Source organism: Notolepis coatsorum, assembly GCF_963971535.1.
Source record: "Notolepis coatsorum genome assembly, chromosome: 6".
In the NCBI taxonomy this organism is placed as follows: Eukaryota; Metazoa; Chordata; class Actinopteri; order Aulopiformes; family Paralepididae; genus Notolepis; species Notolepis coatsorum.
In genome coordinates, this window is record NC_140170.1 from 53,292,494 (window position 1) to 53,309,294 (window position 16,801).

Consider the following 16,801-nt stretch of genomic DNA (forward strand, 5'->3'; position numbering starts at 1 on the left):
GGTCCTGTCTTCATGTTGACAGGTATGGTCTTTATGTAGAAAGGTCCTGTCTTCATGTTGACAGGTATGGTCTTTATGGAGACAGCTGTAGCCTATAGTCTAGGTAGACAGCTCTAGTCTTTATGTAGAAAGGTCTAGTCTTTATGTTGACAGGTATGGTCTTTATGTAGACAGCTGTAGCCTATAGTCTTTAGGTAGACAGCTCTAGTCTTTATGTAGAAAGGTCTAGTCTTTATGTTGACAGGTATGGTCTTTATGGAGACAGCTGTAGCCTATAGTCTTTAGGTAGACAGCTCTAGTCTTTATGTAGAAAGGTCTAGTCTTTATGTTGACAGGTATGGTCTTTATGTAGAAAGGTCCTGTCTTTATGTTGACAGGTATGGTCTTTATGTAGAAAGGTCTAGTCTTTATGTTGACAGGTATGGTCTTTATGGAGACAGCTGTAGCCTATAGTCTTTAGGTAGACAGCTCTAGTCTTTATGTAGAAAGGTCTAGTCTTTATGTTGACAGGTATGGTCTTTATGGAGAAAGGTCTAGTCTTTATGTTGACAGGTATGGTCTTTATGGAGACAGCTGTGGTCTAGTCTTTATGTTGACAGGTATGGTCTTTATGTAGAAAGGTCCTGTCTTTATGTTGACAGGTATGGTCTTTATGTAGAAAGGTCCTGTCTTCATGTTGACAGGTATGGTCTTTATGTAGACAGCTGTAGCCTATAGTCTAGGTAGACAGCTCTAGTCTTTATGTAGAAAGGTCTTTATGTTGACAGGTATGGTCTTTATGGAGACAGCTGTAGCCTATAGTCTTTAGGTAGACAGCTCTAGTCTTTATGTAGAAAGGTCTAGTCTTTATGTTGACAGGTATGGTCTTTATGTAGACAGCTGTAGCCTATAGTCTTTAGGTAGACAGCTCTAGTCTTTATGTAGAAAGGTCTAGTCTTCATGTTGACAGGTATGGTCTTTATGTAGAAAGGTCCTGTCTTTATGTTGACAGGTATGGTCTTTATGTAGAAAGGTCCTGTCTTCATGTTGACAGATATAGTCTTTATGTAGACAGCTCTGTCTCTAGTCTCTGTTTTGGTTCCTCTGGAGCAGTCAGTCACACAGGTGGGTGTTGTTGTGGAGGCACGCGTGCACCTCTCGTGTGTGTCGCGAGCGTGAGTGAGCTCGTGCATAAGCACCAGGAGCGCGCGGCGGTGGTGACAGTCGCCATTTTATTTTGAAAATCAAACCGAACTGGAAGCATAGCAGTCCTTTTTGATCTCGTCAAGTTTGGGGGAAGCAACGGAAAAGGAACGAACATCTGGTTTACTTTCTAGGAAGCATGGTAAATAATCCTTGAAAAGATTCGGAGTTGGATTATAATCGGAAACGCGGCCGGAGACGCGGCGGCGGTGAGGTTGGACGGCCGTCGGGGGGTTCGTAACGTTAGTTAGCCGCTAGCGCGCAGGGCGCCGTCTATCTGCTGGCAGCCGACGGGCACTTTCCTCCCAATATACTGTGTCTAAATATAACAACCGGGCAATTAAGTTGTATCTGTAACGTCACTGGGTAGTGTTTCTAATTTAACGGTAGCTAGTTACATTAGACAAACGTTGACCTTAATATTAAATTATTTCGCATTGTAGTCCGCGATAGTTAGCCTCTGTAGCTAGCTAATTTTGAATCGAATCTATGGTAGCGTAGGTTGGTTAGTTTAGCAAGCTAGCAACCGTGACATCAACTGTTCAGGGCATAGTCTGAGCCCGCTCTGCTAGGCTGAGTTAGCAGGCGAGCTAACAGCAGCACACAGGCTAACAGCAGCAGCACACAGGCTAACAGCAGCAGCACACAGGCTAACAGCAGCAGCACACAGGCTAACAGCAGCAGCACACAGGCTAACAGCAGCAGCACACAGGCTAACAGCAGCAGCACACAGGCTAACAGCAGCAGCACACAGGCTAACAGCAGCAGCACACAGGCTAACAGCTGCAGCACAGGCTAACAGCTGCAGCACACAGGCTAACAGCTGCAGCACACAGGCTAACAGCTGCAGCACACAGGCTAACAGCTGCAGCACACAGGCTAACAGCTGCAGCACACAGGCTAACAGCTGCAGCACACAGGCTAACAGCTGCAGCACACAGGCTAACAGCTGCAGCACACAGGCTAACAGCTGCAGCACACAGGCTAACAGCTGCAGCACACAGGCTAACTGCAGCACACGGGCTAACAGCAAGCTAACTGCAGCACACAGGCTAACTGCAGCACACAGGCTAACACACAAGCTAACAGGCTAACACACAAGCTAACAGGCTAACACACAAGCTAACAGGCTAACACACAAGCTAACAGGCTAACACACAAGCTAACAGGCTAACACACAAGCTAACACACAAGCTAACAGGCGAACACACAGGCTAACACACAAGCTAACAGGTTAACACGCACGGTGGCCGCAGCGCTCGCGGCCTGGCAGCGCGCACACAGCGCGTCACTCGGCACCTCGCTCAGCTCGGTAACTAACTAGCTCTAACTCTAGCGAGCTAACGTGGGGGTTACTACCAGCTATAGCTGCCCCTGGCCAGACCAACTCAATGAATAGCGACCCATTCGATTGTTATTAGCTTGCCTTCCTACCGCCTGCCGATGTTAATGTAGACGTTAACCTATAGCTCTAGCCGACGACGCGGTATTGACCTTGTTTATATGATTATTGACGTGTGATCGATAACGTTATAGTACCTGATGGGAAGCTTGCGGTTAACGTTATAGGACGCACCGTCACTTTACACCGTGGTCGAGCGTTAAGCTATATCCTATTGAATGTCCATTAAGATAATGTAACGTTAGTTAATGGTAGCTAGTCACCGTAGCGTTGCAGTGTTATTAGCATTTCGAGCGTTAACTCTAGAAGCACAGACAGCAGCTAACGGTGGATTCACTGGTAACAGTTACGCTAAGTTACTACGTTACGTCCAGCAGCTAATAATACGTCGCAAGTTGACGCTAGCTCACGTAGCTTGTTCTTTGTTTCACTGTGATTTAGCGTCTGCTAATAACCAGGTAGGACACTTGTACGTCCCTTCTAATGTCGTGATTGTTGTGAAGTTACCTACAAGCTACAACGATAACTAACTAACTAACCACTTTAACAGTTGACCATGTGAATAGTAGCGTGAGGTTATTGGCTGGCCAGTTGTTAGCTAGGTGTGCTAACAGGCGCCTGGTGGTGCGGCGACGCCGAGGCCTAGTTGGTCATTAACGCCGACAAATAGTGTTTTACTCTGCAGTGTGTGTTTTGAATGAAGCCATGAAATAGAAACCATTGTTACGGGATGTTATTTGGAGGTACGTTTGCAACGGAATGAACGAATAATGGCCGTTTGCTATGCATGTTGTTGCAGAGCGCTTCGGTGGCCAGTCATGCCAGTAGGCCTGAAAGCCTTTGAAACAGTGTTTGGTTTGGTCGAGGGCTTCATCTTCGTCACCACTGTGTTCATTATGTTTGAACTGTAAATAGTATATTTTATTTTGGCTCCATTACTAAATATCTATCCCTTTGATTGAAAATACTCCCTTTCTATTATGTAACTGCATTATATCTCTCTCTCTCTCTCTCTCTCTCTCTCTCTCTCTCTCTCTCTCTCTCTCTCTCTATATATATATATAAATGCATCCCAGCTGCTCACCACTGTCTCCTGTATTTGTTTTCATGTACAGACCCTGGACTTGATGCTGCACTGAGGGACTTGAGCTTCCTCCAGGACCCACCTATACCCACCACTCAATTGGAAGACAACTTTTTTATTTTTTACACATTGGGGGAAGCAGAAGTAACCTATCACTGAAGTGACAAAAGGGGAATAATGGTGATTTTGCGCCGGGCTCGGCCGCCTGCTTCCGCCCCAACCAGCAATGAATCTTGACTCGCTCTCGCTGGCTTTGTCTCAAATCAGCTACCTGGTGGACAATTTAACTAAGAAAAACTACAGAGCCAGCCAGCAGGAAATACAGCATGTGAGTTAAACATTGTTTTAATCCCACTATTTGGAAAAAAAGTTCTGCACCCCCTTTTTTTTATATAGAAACGTGCATCGAACCTTTTTGCCTAATACTGCTCTTTGGTCTTCTGGCACCTTGGCATATTCATTCAATCGTGAGTGCGGTGATCCTTTCAAAGAACCTACTGCTATTTAATCCCACTATTTAAAATGATGCATGTGTGGCTTATTGAACTGCCTTTGTGTTTCTAGTGAAGACGGAGCAGGCAACAAGAAGCATTTTTTTTTTTTTTACTTTTTCTCCCATTTTTCTATATTTTCTCCCATCCCAATTTCGTATCATCCAATTCAACCCTCCCCTGTCACGAACGCTGTTTCTTGCCTCCCACAAGCCGGCTGCAATGTGGACTAAGTCATACATAGCACAAGTCCCCTCCGGTACTTGATGTAACAGCAGTCGCATCTTTTCACCTGCGCAGCTCGATCTCTCAGTGGCGAGGAGTAACGCGTGGGAGGCTCACGCTGCCCCCGACACTTCCTGATTCTACTGCGCAGGCGCACCAACCGACCTGTAGGAGTCGCTGTCCACAACGCCCGATCCCCACCCATCAGTTTCCCACCCCCTAATACGGCCAATGTGTATTAGTATGAACGACCAGCTAAACTGAAAGCAATGTGGAGCGCTGGGCTCGAACAGGCAAGCCCAGCGTCTCCGCATTCGTGGCGAGCGCCTTGCCCACTACGCCACGTAGCTGCCCTAGAAGCAAATTATTCTTATGGATCAAGAACATGACTGTTTATTCATTGATAATCGATCTGGCAGAAGGGAAATGACACAGGGCCCCATTTTACAAACATCAAATGGGTGTCTTCGTAGACATTTAATTTTACTCTTTAATTTCATCCTCTGCTGATACTTTAGTGTGAAGAGAAAATGGTTTCGGTTGCTGTTGAACAGCACAATCCCATTTTAATTCATGAAAATATGAAACGAATTGTGAATTATTCCGTTGTCTCTGTCTCCAGATTGTGAATCGTCACGGCCCTGAGGCAGACAGGCATCTACTACGCTGTCTCTTCTCCCATGTCGATTTCAGTGGCGATGGTAAAAGCAGTGGCAAAGACTTCCATCAGGTAATTTTTGATCAGGAACTCTTTGAGGGGCTTTTCTTGGTCCTTTTAATGTAATGTTAAGAGTCATTAACCTCACTGGGCTTGACTGTTTTAAATAGTGTTGGACACCATTGTAGTACTATTTTGTTAAAGCCAGTAAAAGAGGGTGTTGGCAATGGGTATCAAATAATTGGTGAATACTTTGATGTAAAAGATGCATTGAGTTTGGTTGCACCAAAAATGGGGAACTGGATCCACTTAAAGGACCATACAGTACCAGTCACCATACACCTTCCTGATGGCTTGTCGTACAGAACTTGTAAGTAGGGATGCACGATAATTATCGGCCATTATGACGTCATCCCGATAAACTCTAACGTTATTAATAGCTCCGATAACATAATATATTTTTTGGTAAAAAAAAATGCGGTGTGGGTGAATTGGAATGAAGTGCGTTTGTTTTGACTAAAGGCTCCTCCCGTTTTGTCAGTACTGTGCTACGACTGACAGCGTGTGGTTTAGGAACAGGGCGTTTTACACAAATCCAGCGCTCCCTTACTTGCCTGTGACGTAGCCACGCAAGTTAACAACAAAGATGGCCGCGTCGGTACTCGGAGTTTCAGAGTAAAAAGATCGCTTGCTATTTGTAATAAATGCAATGCAGACGTTCCAGAAGGAGGGAAAAGGGCAACAACTTGCAATACATCCAGCCCGACGGGTCATCTGCGGCATCACCACCGCCACGACGGACAGACAGACCGGCGCATGCAGTTCAGCGTCGCGGAGCATTTAGCCTGCTGGCTACCTAGCTCCACTTCAACCAGCATCGGGAGATCCAGCAGCTTGTCGATGTGCTAATAGCCTCAGCAAGCTACTACGCTGCCTCCAGCAGCTTGTCGATCTGCTGGAGCCAGCTAACGTTAGGTTGCTGAGGCTATTAGCACATCGACAAGCTGCTGGATCTCCCGAATGCTAACATTAGCTTGACTGGTTGCTGGCTACCTAATGAAGCTACTCGTCCCGGGAGATAACGGCGTTGCCTGGCTGGTTGTTGGCTAACTAATGTAGCTACTCGTCCCGTGAGATAACGGCGCTGCCTGGCTGGTTGCCCTTCTGTCAAACTTCTTTAATTTAGCAAACGATGCTAATGATGGTGATGCCGCAGGTGACCCGTTGTTGTGGTGGTGATGTGTCCACTCAAAGCCTCTTTATCAAGGCTCCGCTTTGAAAAAAGAACAAAGCTTCGAGCTAGGGGTGGACGGTATAAACGGTATACGGTATAAACGGTATGAATTTGCTCTACGGTATGGATTTTTACTATACCGTCTAAACCGGTAGTGCAGCTCTAAAATACCAATGACGTCATGTAACCACAACGTGACTATTTCACTCGCATTTGCCCCTAAAAATAGATAGAATTAGTCATAGATAATAGATATGTGCGAACTGGAAAAAGTTATTTAGGAGGCTTCGCGCAGTGGGCGTGCCAGCCCCTACCGCACGCATGTAAACACGGATCTAGTAGTCTAGTGGGACGGGACACGGGAGCTCAGCTGTCGGCGGCGTCTCCCTGAGCTAACGTTAGCTTAGCTACCGTTACAAAATGACCCAGTCAACTATTCACTTTTAGTTTAATACATGATGAGGCATTGTCTAACCGAACGGTATCTAGTCGGCCAGCTACCGATAGCTCCTGACATCAACAAACGCTCCACAAAGTCTAGTAGAGAGAGACGTGTGTGTGCTACCTGTTAGCCATTAGCTCACGTTAACGCAAGTTAGTTCACCGTTCAAAACGAAATGTCCCATTGAACTAAATAATTCACTGAGGCGTTGTATTAACGTTATATATCCGGCTTAGCCGGATAGCTCCTGATATCAATGTCTTATAACACTGATTCGATGCGTATTCGAGCTGAGGGCTTGCTAACGTTATAATAGGGTCCAGGTGCAGCGCCGGAGAATCCTGGCCGTAGCTCTGCTCGAGGCTACTCGAGTATAGGTCCAGGTGCAGCTCCGGGGGATCCTGGCCGTAGCTGGAGGCTACTAGAGTACACACAGACAGTGGAGCTTGTTGCGTGGTGGCGATGTCTCGCAGATAATACAAGTACAAGTCTAATTATATAATATATATATTTTATAAAAATAAAAAAAAATTATATAAAATAATTTTTTTTTTTTATCAAAAACGATGATACCGTGATATATACCGTTACCGTCTATGCTTCAAATTATACCTTGATATACATTTTAGACCATACCGTCCACCCCTACTTCGAGCGTCTTAGGTTGGATGCACCACAAGCTGTTGACGGATTGTGAATTTTCATTTGGAAAAATAAATATGGTCACTTTATCAGTCAAAACTGTTGTCTTGGCTTTTGTTTCTGTCTGGTTAGGTCACATTTAAGTTGGTGTTAAGTTATTGTCCTGGGAAGTCTTTTTATGTATTATTATTGTATTGTGATATGTTTTGTTTCATGTTAAAAAAAAATGTTTTTGATCAAAAAAAATATATACATTAAAAATGTTTTATAATACAATAAATATCGGCTTGAGGAGCATAAAGTTATCGGTATCGGTGTCAAAAAAGCAATATCGTGCATCCCTACTTGTAAGTTGCTTTGGAGAAAAGCGTCAGCTAAATGACTAAATGTAAAAAATACATGTCACTGTTGGTGTTCATTGTCAACATTGACCACATAGTTTACAAATATCCACCATTTCCCCCAACTTGCTTTATTTTTTATTTTTTAGAAATAAATTAGTTAAAGAAACTTGAAACTTGAACTTGAAACTAGAAATGCAGCACTTGTAGTGAGCTATTTTTCCTTTGCTCTGTTGTGATTGATAGGTCAGAGGGCGGAACCAAAATATAATTGAGGTCAACGATTGGCCTGAAGTTACACTTCAGACGTGTGTGAATTTGTAAACGCTAAACGGGAAAAGGAAGTTGAAAAAATCTAAATCACACCCTGTGTGGTTCAAGGCTGTGGTAGTTATACACAAATATGAAAATGTTACTTTGTTTACATTTACATTTTGTCATTTAGCTGACGCTTTTATCCAAAGTCAGCCGTCTCAGTGGCCTCGTGGGTAGAGTGTCCGCCCTGAGTTCGGGAGGCTAGGAGTTCAAGCCCCGGCCGAGTCATACCACAGACTATTTAAAAATGGTACCCATAGCCTCCCTGCTTGACACTCAGCATCAAGGGTTGGTTTGGGGGGAAGTCCTTGCGACATACTAGCGTCATGTCCAAGGGGTGTACTTGTACATCAAGCTGCCTCATGCCTCAGGCTCCTGCCCCATGTGCCGTTACGACTCGAGAACCATTGGTTCTCAAAGGCAACTTCTTTATCCAAAATCAGCAGGAAGGGTACAATTCTATCAGTTGAGTATCAATGTTCATGTTGAGTGCTACAGTGTAGGTTAGTATATTAGGACAACTGCATGCCAGTAAGGTTAGTTTTAATTGGTTAACTAATGCTTTTCACCTGAGTCTTCCCAACTACAGTGTGTACCGTTTGAGGGTAACGCCTCTTTGGAAAGTAAAATCTGAGACATTTAGTTCATTAATAGATTCTGTATTATCCTTAAAATACCCTCACCCCCCCCCCCCTCCCAGGCCATTGAGAAGCCATGTTAATTAAGAATGTGTTATGAGGTGTAGGATATTTGCTGATGTTATGAGCACTTTGTGGCCTGAAGCTGCTCGTTAGTAACGTACTGTCCTGTCTCCTCTCTGCACCTGTCTGTCCTGTCCTCTCTTCTGTCCCCCTCCTCTCTGCACCTGTCTGTCCTATCCTCTCTTCTGCCCCCCCCTCCTCTTCTCTCTGCACCTGTCTGTCCTGTCCTCTCTTCTGTCCCCCTCCTCTTCTCTCTGCACCTGTCTGTCCCGTCCTCTCTTCTGTCCCCCTCCTCTTCTCTCTGCACCTGTCTGTCCCGTCCTCTCTTCTGTCCCCCCCTCCTCTTCTCTCTGCACCGGTCTGTCCTGTCCTCTCTTCTGTCCCCCCCTCCTCTTCTCTCTGCACCTGTCTGTCCTGTCCTCTCTTCTGCCCCCCCTCCTCTCCTCTCTGCACCTGTCTGTCCTGTCCTCTCTTCTGTCCCCCCCTCCTCTTCTCTCTGCACCTGTCTGTCCTGTCCTCTCTTCTGTCCCCCCCTCCTCTCCTCTCTGCACCTGTCTGTCCTGTCCTCTCTTCTGTCCCCCCCTCCTCTTCTCTCTGCACCCGTCTGTCCTGTCCTCTCTTCTGCCCCCCCTGTCTTCTCTCTGCACCTGTCTGTCCTGTCCTCTCTTCTGCCCCCCTGTCTTCTCTCTGCACCTGTCTGTCCTGTCCTCTCTTCTGCCCCCCCTGTCTTCTCTCTGCACCTGTCTGTCCTGTCCTCTCTTCTGCCCCCCCTGTCTTCTCTCTGCACCTGTCTGTCCTGTCCTCTCTTCTGCCCCCCCTGTCTTCTCTCTGCACCCGTCTGTCCTGTCCTCTTCTGCCCCCCCCCCCCCCCCTCCACCGCTTTGTTTGTCCACTTGCCCAAGACACAGTTTCTGATCCAGGAGTGTGTGTCTCTGATATCGAAGCCAAACTTTATCTCTACACTGTGTTACGCCATCGACAATCCCCTGCACTATCAGAAGGTAAGCAGCAGCCCCTATCCCCCCGCCCCCCCCACCCCCCGGCTAGAGACGGTTTACTCGGCGCTCGTAGAGTGAGGAGAACCTGAGATGAGCAGGTGGCGCTACTTGATGAGTGTTAAAAGGTTATTTTCAAGTGACGTGAGTCTGAAATAAACAAACAGTGTCAAACTGGTTGTTACCTTGGTGTCCTCCTTTTTAACTTGATTAATGATGTAAATTAAAACATTACTTCATTGAGACCCGCTGCTAGCGTTGTTCTGACTCCTATCTAGCTTTGAAAATCTATGCTTGCCTCTATGTAACTCCATTTATGCGGTTTGGACCAATCTGCATCGATTTAGTAAACGCATGACATCTAGACAACTGGAGCTTTCGATTGGTGTTATGATTGATATAGAAAATACTTTTTCGGTGGCGATTTTCACGCCGACTTCTGGACTTTAATGCATGCAAACAGTCATGGATTGTCTGATCAATGTGTACATGGAAATGTAACTTTTTCATGTTTAAATTGTCATAGAATGTTTTATATTTGTGATTTGAACTAGAAAAGACTCACGTCTGCCCTTTTCAGTACTAACTGACTAACTGTCTCTTTCAGTACTAACTGACTAACTGTCTCTTTCAGTACTAACTGACTAACTGTCTCTTTCAGTACTAGCTGCTGACTGTAACTGTCTCTTTCAGTACTAACTGACTAACTGTCTCTTTCAGTACTAACTGACTGTAACTGTCTCTTTCAGTACTAACTGACTGTAACTCTGTCTCTTTCAGTACTAACTGACTAACTGTCTCTTTCAGTACTAACTGACTAACTGTCTCTTTCAGTACTAACTGACTAACTGTCTCTTTCAGTACTAACTGACTGTAACTGTCTCTTTCAGTACTAACTGACTGTAACTGTCTCTTTCAGTACTAACTGACTGTAACTCTGTCTCTTTCAGTACTAACTGACTGTAACTCTGTCTCTTTCAGTACTAGCTGACTGTAACTCTGCCCCTTTCAGTACTAGCTGACTGTAACTCTGCCCCTTTCAGTACTAACTGACTGTAACTCTGCCCCTTTCAGTACTAGCTGACTGTAACTCTGTCTCTTTCAGTACTAACTGACTGTAACTCTGTCTCTTTCAGTACTAACTGACTAACTGCCTCTTTCAGTACTAGCTGACTGTAACTCTGTCTCTTTCAGTACTAACTGACTGTAACTCTGTCTCTTTCAGTACTAACTGACTGTAACTGTCTCTTTCAGTACTAACTGACTGTAACGGTCTCTTTCAGTACTAGCTTATTGTAACTGTCTCTTTCAGTACTAGCTGACTGTAACTCTGCCCCTTTCAGTACTAACTGACTGTAACTGTCTCTTTCAGTACTAGCTGACAGTAACTGTCTCTTTCAGTACTAACTGACTGTAACTCTGTCTCTTTCAGTACTAGCTTATTGTAACTGTCTCTTTCAGTACTAACTGACTGTAACTCTGTCTTTCAGTACTAACTGACTGTAACTCTGTCTTTCAGTACTAACTGACTGTAACTCTGTCTCTCAGTACTAACTGACTGTAACTCTGTCAGTACTAACTGACTGTAACTCTGTCTCTTTCAGTACTAACTGACTGTAACTCTGTCTCTTTCAGTACTAACTGACTGTAACTGTCTCTTTCAGTACTAACTGACTGTAACTCTGTCTCTTTCAGTACTATCTGACTGTAACTCTGTCTCTTTCAGTACTAACTGACTAACTGTCTCTTTCAGTACTAGCTGACTGTAACTGTCTCTTTCAGTACTAACTGACTGTAACTGTCTCTTTCAGTACTAACTGACTGTAACTCTGTCTCTTTCAGTACTAGCTGACCGTAACTGTCTCTTTCAGTACTAACTGACTGTAACTGTCTCTTTCAGTATTAGCTGACTGTAACTCTGTCTTTCAGTACTAACTGACTGTAACTCTGTCTTTCAGTACTAACTGACTGTAACTCTGCCCCTTTCAGTACTAGCTGACTGTAACTCTATCCCTTTCAGTACTAACTGACTGTAACTCTGTCTCTTTCAGTACTAACTGACTGTAACTGTCTCTTTCAGTACTAACTGACTGTAACTCTGTCTCTTTCAGTACTAACTGACAGTCTTTCAGTACTAACTGACTGTAACTCTGTCTTTCAGTACTAACTGACTGTAACTCTGTCTTTCAGTACTAACTGACTGTAACTCTGTCTCTTTCAGTACTAACTGACTGTAACTCTGTCTCTTTCAGTACTAACTGACTGTAACTCTGTCTCTTTCAGTACTAACTGACCGTAACTGTCTCTTTCAGTACTAACTGACTGTAACTCTGTCTCTTTCAGTACTAGCTGACTGTAACTCTGTCTTTCAGTACTAACTGACTGTAACTCTGTCTTTCAGTACTAACTGACTGTAACTCTGTCTTTCAGTACTAACTGACTGTAACTGTCTCTTTCAGTACTAACTGACTGTAACTCTGTCTCTTTCAGTACTAACTGACTAACTGTCTCTTACAGTACTAACTGACTGTAACACTGTCCATTTCAGTACTAACTGACTAACTCTGCCCCTTTCAGTACTAGCCGACTGTGACTGCCCCTTTCAGTATTTGTTAGACAGTATTGTGTGTAATTGAATATATTCCATGTTGACAGCATGTTGATCAACCTAAATGTCTCTTTCAGAGTTTGAAGCCGTCGGCCCACTTGTTTACTCAGCTGAGTAAAGTTCTTAAGCTTAGCAAGGTCCAAGAGGTAAGCCAGTCAAACACTTCATATACCTCAGATCAGATTATCAGACAGACATGTGATTCTTTATTACTTTTGTCTTCAGATAGTTTCAGGATTTCGGATGGATATATACGTATATAATTTATTAATTATTTAGTGGCAGGCAGCTCTCATTGGCCCTCAGTATGTTCTCTCATTGGCCTTCAGTATGTTCTCTCATTGGCCCTCAGTATGTTCTCTCATTGGCCCTCAGTATGTGTTCTCATTGGCCCTCAGTATGTGTTCTCATTGGCCCTCAGTATGTGTTCTCATTGGCCCTCAGTATGTGTTCTCATTGGCCCTCAGTATGTGTTCTCATTGGCACATCCCTCTTACTGATTGTTAACATGTAATTTATACACTATAATCCAGGCAGTGGAATCATTTATAGATTTGGTACAATGAAAATTGTTGTTTGTTTTTAAATCTTGTTGAATTTTTTTAACGTCTGGTATGTTGATGTAAAATGCCTAGAATGTTAGAACTGTTGTTGATCTCTATAGGGAGGTGTAGTCTGACGTCACTGGTTGTTCCACCCGTATAGGGATTTATCATTGGGAAAATGGATGATCGGCTATTGTAACAATTCTGCCGCATGGAATTTGAAAAACTTTCCACTTTTGCACAAAAGGAGTTCCCTTCTATCACCAACATTATTGTTTAAGCATTTTTTTATTGAAATAAAATTCGGCATAAGCACAGAAAGGTACACCATGCCAATGTTAATGCTTTATTTTAAACGAGACGATTTAGAAATGGGCAATGGGGAAATGCATTGGGTTGGACAGAGGGTGGAACATGAAAAACGGCAATGACGTAATAACCACTACACCTCCCTATTCCCCTGGATATCAACAGAATCAAACCATTCCAGATATCCAATCTGCTTCCCTGAAAACATACTCTGGTTACCCTGATTGGCCCATCAGTTAGTCTGTCAGTTGTCAGTAGTTGTAAAGGATCATTTTGCTAGTCTACAAACGAGTAATGAGACAAGTTTGCTCCAATTTCATTAAATTGAATGGTTCAAAAACATCTGACAATCACCTGTTAGCAGTTTGCCAATATTAACTTCTCATAGCAACCGCTCACACTGGTCCCATGAATTTGTTTACATATAAGCTTTGTGTATTATGATACCAACTTATTTACATAAGCTTAGTGTATTATGATACCAACTTATTTACATAAGCTTAGTGTATTATGATACCAACTTGTTTACATATATAAGCTTAGTGTATTATGATACCAACTTGTTTACATATATAAGCTTAGTGTATTATGATACCAACTTGTTTACATATATAAGCTTAGTGTATTATGATACCAACTTGTTTACATATATAAGCTTAGTGTATTATGATACCAACTTGTTTACATATATAAGCTTAGTGTATTATGATACCAACTTGTTTACATATATAAGCTTAGTGTATTATGATACCAACTTGTTTACATATATAAGCTTAGTGTATTATGATACCAACTTGTTTACATATATAAGCTTAGTGTATTATGATACCAACTTATTTACATAAGCTTACTGTATTATGATACCAACTTATTTACATAAGCTTAGTGTATTATGATACCAACTTGTTTACATAAGCTTAGTGTATTATGATACCAACTTGTTTACATAAGCTTTGTGTATTATGATACCAACTTATTTACATAAGCTTAGTGTATTATGATACCAACTTGTTTACATAAGCTTAGTGTATTATTATACCAACTTGTTTACATAAGCTTAGTGTATTATGATACCAACTTGTTTACATAAGCTTAGTGTATTATGATACCAACTTGTTTACATAAGCTTTGTGTATTATGATACCAACTTGTTTACATAAGCTTAGTGTATTATGATACCAACTTGTTTACATAAGCTTAGTGTATTATGATACCAACTTGTTTACATAAGCTTAGTGTATTATGATACCAACTTGTTTACATAAGCTTAGTGTATTATGATACCAACTTGTTTACATAAGCTTAGTGTATTATGATACCAACTTGTTTACATAAGCTTAGTGTATTATGATACCAACTTGTTTACATAAGCTTAGTGTATTATGATACCAACTTGTTTACATAAGCTTAGTGTATTATGATACCAACTTGTTTACATAAGCTTAGTGTATTATGATACCAACTTGTTTACATATATAAGCTTAGTGTATTATGATACCAACTTGTTTTTGTTTACATATATAAGCTTACTGTATTATGATACCAACTTGTTTACATCTATAAGCTTAGTGTATTATGATAACAACTTGTTTACATATATAAGCTTAGTGTATAATGATAACAACTTGTTTACATATATAAGCTTAGTGTATAATGATAACAACTTGACATCTGCTTTCAGTGAACAGAAGACCAGGTTGACCTAAAGCAGTTCTAACGGTGATCCATCTGAAGCTGAAATAAAATAAATAAAACTTATTTGTATAGCACCTTTCATACCAGAATTGCATCCCAAAGTGCTTCACAGCATTAAAATATACATAAAATAGACAGAATAAAGGCAATGGAGAGAGTAAGAAAAATGGTAAAACCAATGCAGATAATAACGATACAAATATTGACTCAGTTTAAAACTATTCTTTTGACATTAACATTCCACAATAACCTTTTTTAAACTGAATTAACACCATTGTTCTGACTCTTTAATAAAAAAGAAAAAGAATGTCTGGCTGACTTGTAAAAAATCAAATCAAATTTATTTGTAAGGCCCGACGACACACGTTAATGTCCCCATGGGCCGGACATGTCTTCTTTAAACAAGTCAAGAACAAAACAAGAACACCATAAGGTCCAACAAATTTAAAATAAATGCAAAATAAATGAATGAATGCAAACACTCCCAGACATACCCCACGCGAAGGTAAGGAAAAACTCACTAAAACCTAGCAATAGGAAAAAACATTAGAAGGGCTATTCAAGGGGGGGATCTCCCTTCTCTTAGATGTCGGTGATAGTAGTGTTGCATACGGACAGTTGGTTAGCATGCACTCATGTGTGTAGTGATATTGTCAAAATGGTACTTTTTCATTCTCTTTCTCCAGGTGATATTTGGCCTTGCTTTGCTCAATTCCTGCAACGCAGACCTCCGAGGTTTTGGTAAGTAAATCTGATTGAACCTTTTTGTACGGAGTCTGGAAAGTTCCGGGAGGCAGTTACTCGTTTGTTTTTGTGCTGTGATAATCTTTTATCAGGGACAGATAGTTTTATCAGAGACAGATGGTTGCATCTCATTTGTTCTCATCAATTACAATTAAAACACTGCAAGAGATTACATTCCAAAAAACAATACACTTAATTAAAAGGAAATGTGCTAATACTGCAAAATCCAGACTATTTCATATTGTTGCTATTTTGTCTCTGCCAAATCTTCAAAATTGGGATTCCCCAAAGAAAACTGACATGGGGGACTTTCAGCCTAGTCCTCTAAACCTGAGATGATATGAAAGTGTTATTTATAGGGCTGTACCGAATGCTTCGAAGCTTCGATCATAATGTTGACATTCGAATTCTAAATCAACATTCGAATTTTTTATTTTTTATTAAAAAAAAAAGTATACTGTATATATATTTTATCTTTTTTTTGTCTATTCAATCTGTTTAAACCAATGGGGGTTTTATTCACAGTTGCAGTTAAAGATTAGGCTACACTAATAATATAATATTATACTATAAGACGTCACCATCACTTTCATACCAACCGTGCCCTTATTGGATTATTTATGTTGATGAAACTGATGAGTTATATTCATTAAAGAAAGTGATTTAATAAAAGAAAAATACTAATTTAATCTGATTAATCACTTTATTCAAATTGAGGATTCAGTAAAAAAAAGGTTAATTTTTTTTTCTTTTTAGTATATATTTTTTTTATAGACATTCGAAGCTTTGTTCGAATACTTCAATCGAAGCTTCGAATGTTAAAAAATGACATTCGGTACATCCCTAGTTATTTACATGATTCTCCTCTAAACCTGAGATGACATGAAAGTGTTATTTACATGATTCTCCTCTTTAAACCTGAGATGATATTAAGTGTTATTTACATGATTCTCCTCTTTAAACCTGAGATGATATTAAGTGTTATTTACATGATTCTCCTCTAAACCTGAGATGATATGAAAGTGTTATTTACATGATTCTCCTCTTTAAACCGGAGATGATATTAAGTGTTATTTACATGATTCTCCTCTTTAAACCCGAGATGATATTAAAGTAGGGATGCACCGAATGGGAAATTCTTGGCCGAAACCGATACCGAAAATAGGAAACAGTTGGCCGAAAACCGAA

The 16,801-nt window shown here is 41.6% G+C and overlaps 1 protein-coding gene across 10 annotated transcripts in view; it reads left to right on the forward strand.

Annotated features, from left to right (window-relative positions):
- Positions 1–1,210: 1,210 nt before the first annotated feature.
- cnot1 (CCR4-NOT transcription complex, subunit 1) overlaps positions 1,211–16,801 on the forward strand; it is a gene marked incomplete at its 3' end in the record, with an annotated part of 160,705 nt that continues 145,114 nt past the window's right edge. For 8 of the 10 annotated variants that reach the window (XM_084316060.1, XM_084316063.1, XM_084316056.1 and 5 more), the window contains exons 1-6: positions 1,211–1,324; positions 3,700–3,996; positions 5,007–5,114; positions 9,620–9,718; positions 12,398–12,466; positions 15,556–15,610. In XM_084316060.1, the coding sequence (XP_084172186.1) occupies positions 3,895–3,996; positions 5,007–5,114; positions 9,620–9,718; positions 12,398–12,466; positions 15,556–15,610 (433 nt within the window). In that variant the 5' untranslated portion in view covers positions 1,211–1,324; positions 3,700–3,894. The remainder of the gene's footprint in view (positions 1,325–3,699; positions 3,997–5,006; positions 5,115–9,619; positions 9,719–12,397; positions 12,467–15,555; positions 15,611–16,801) is intronic. The other 2 variants (XM_084316059.1, XM_084316065.1) reach the window with 1 other exon arrangement.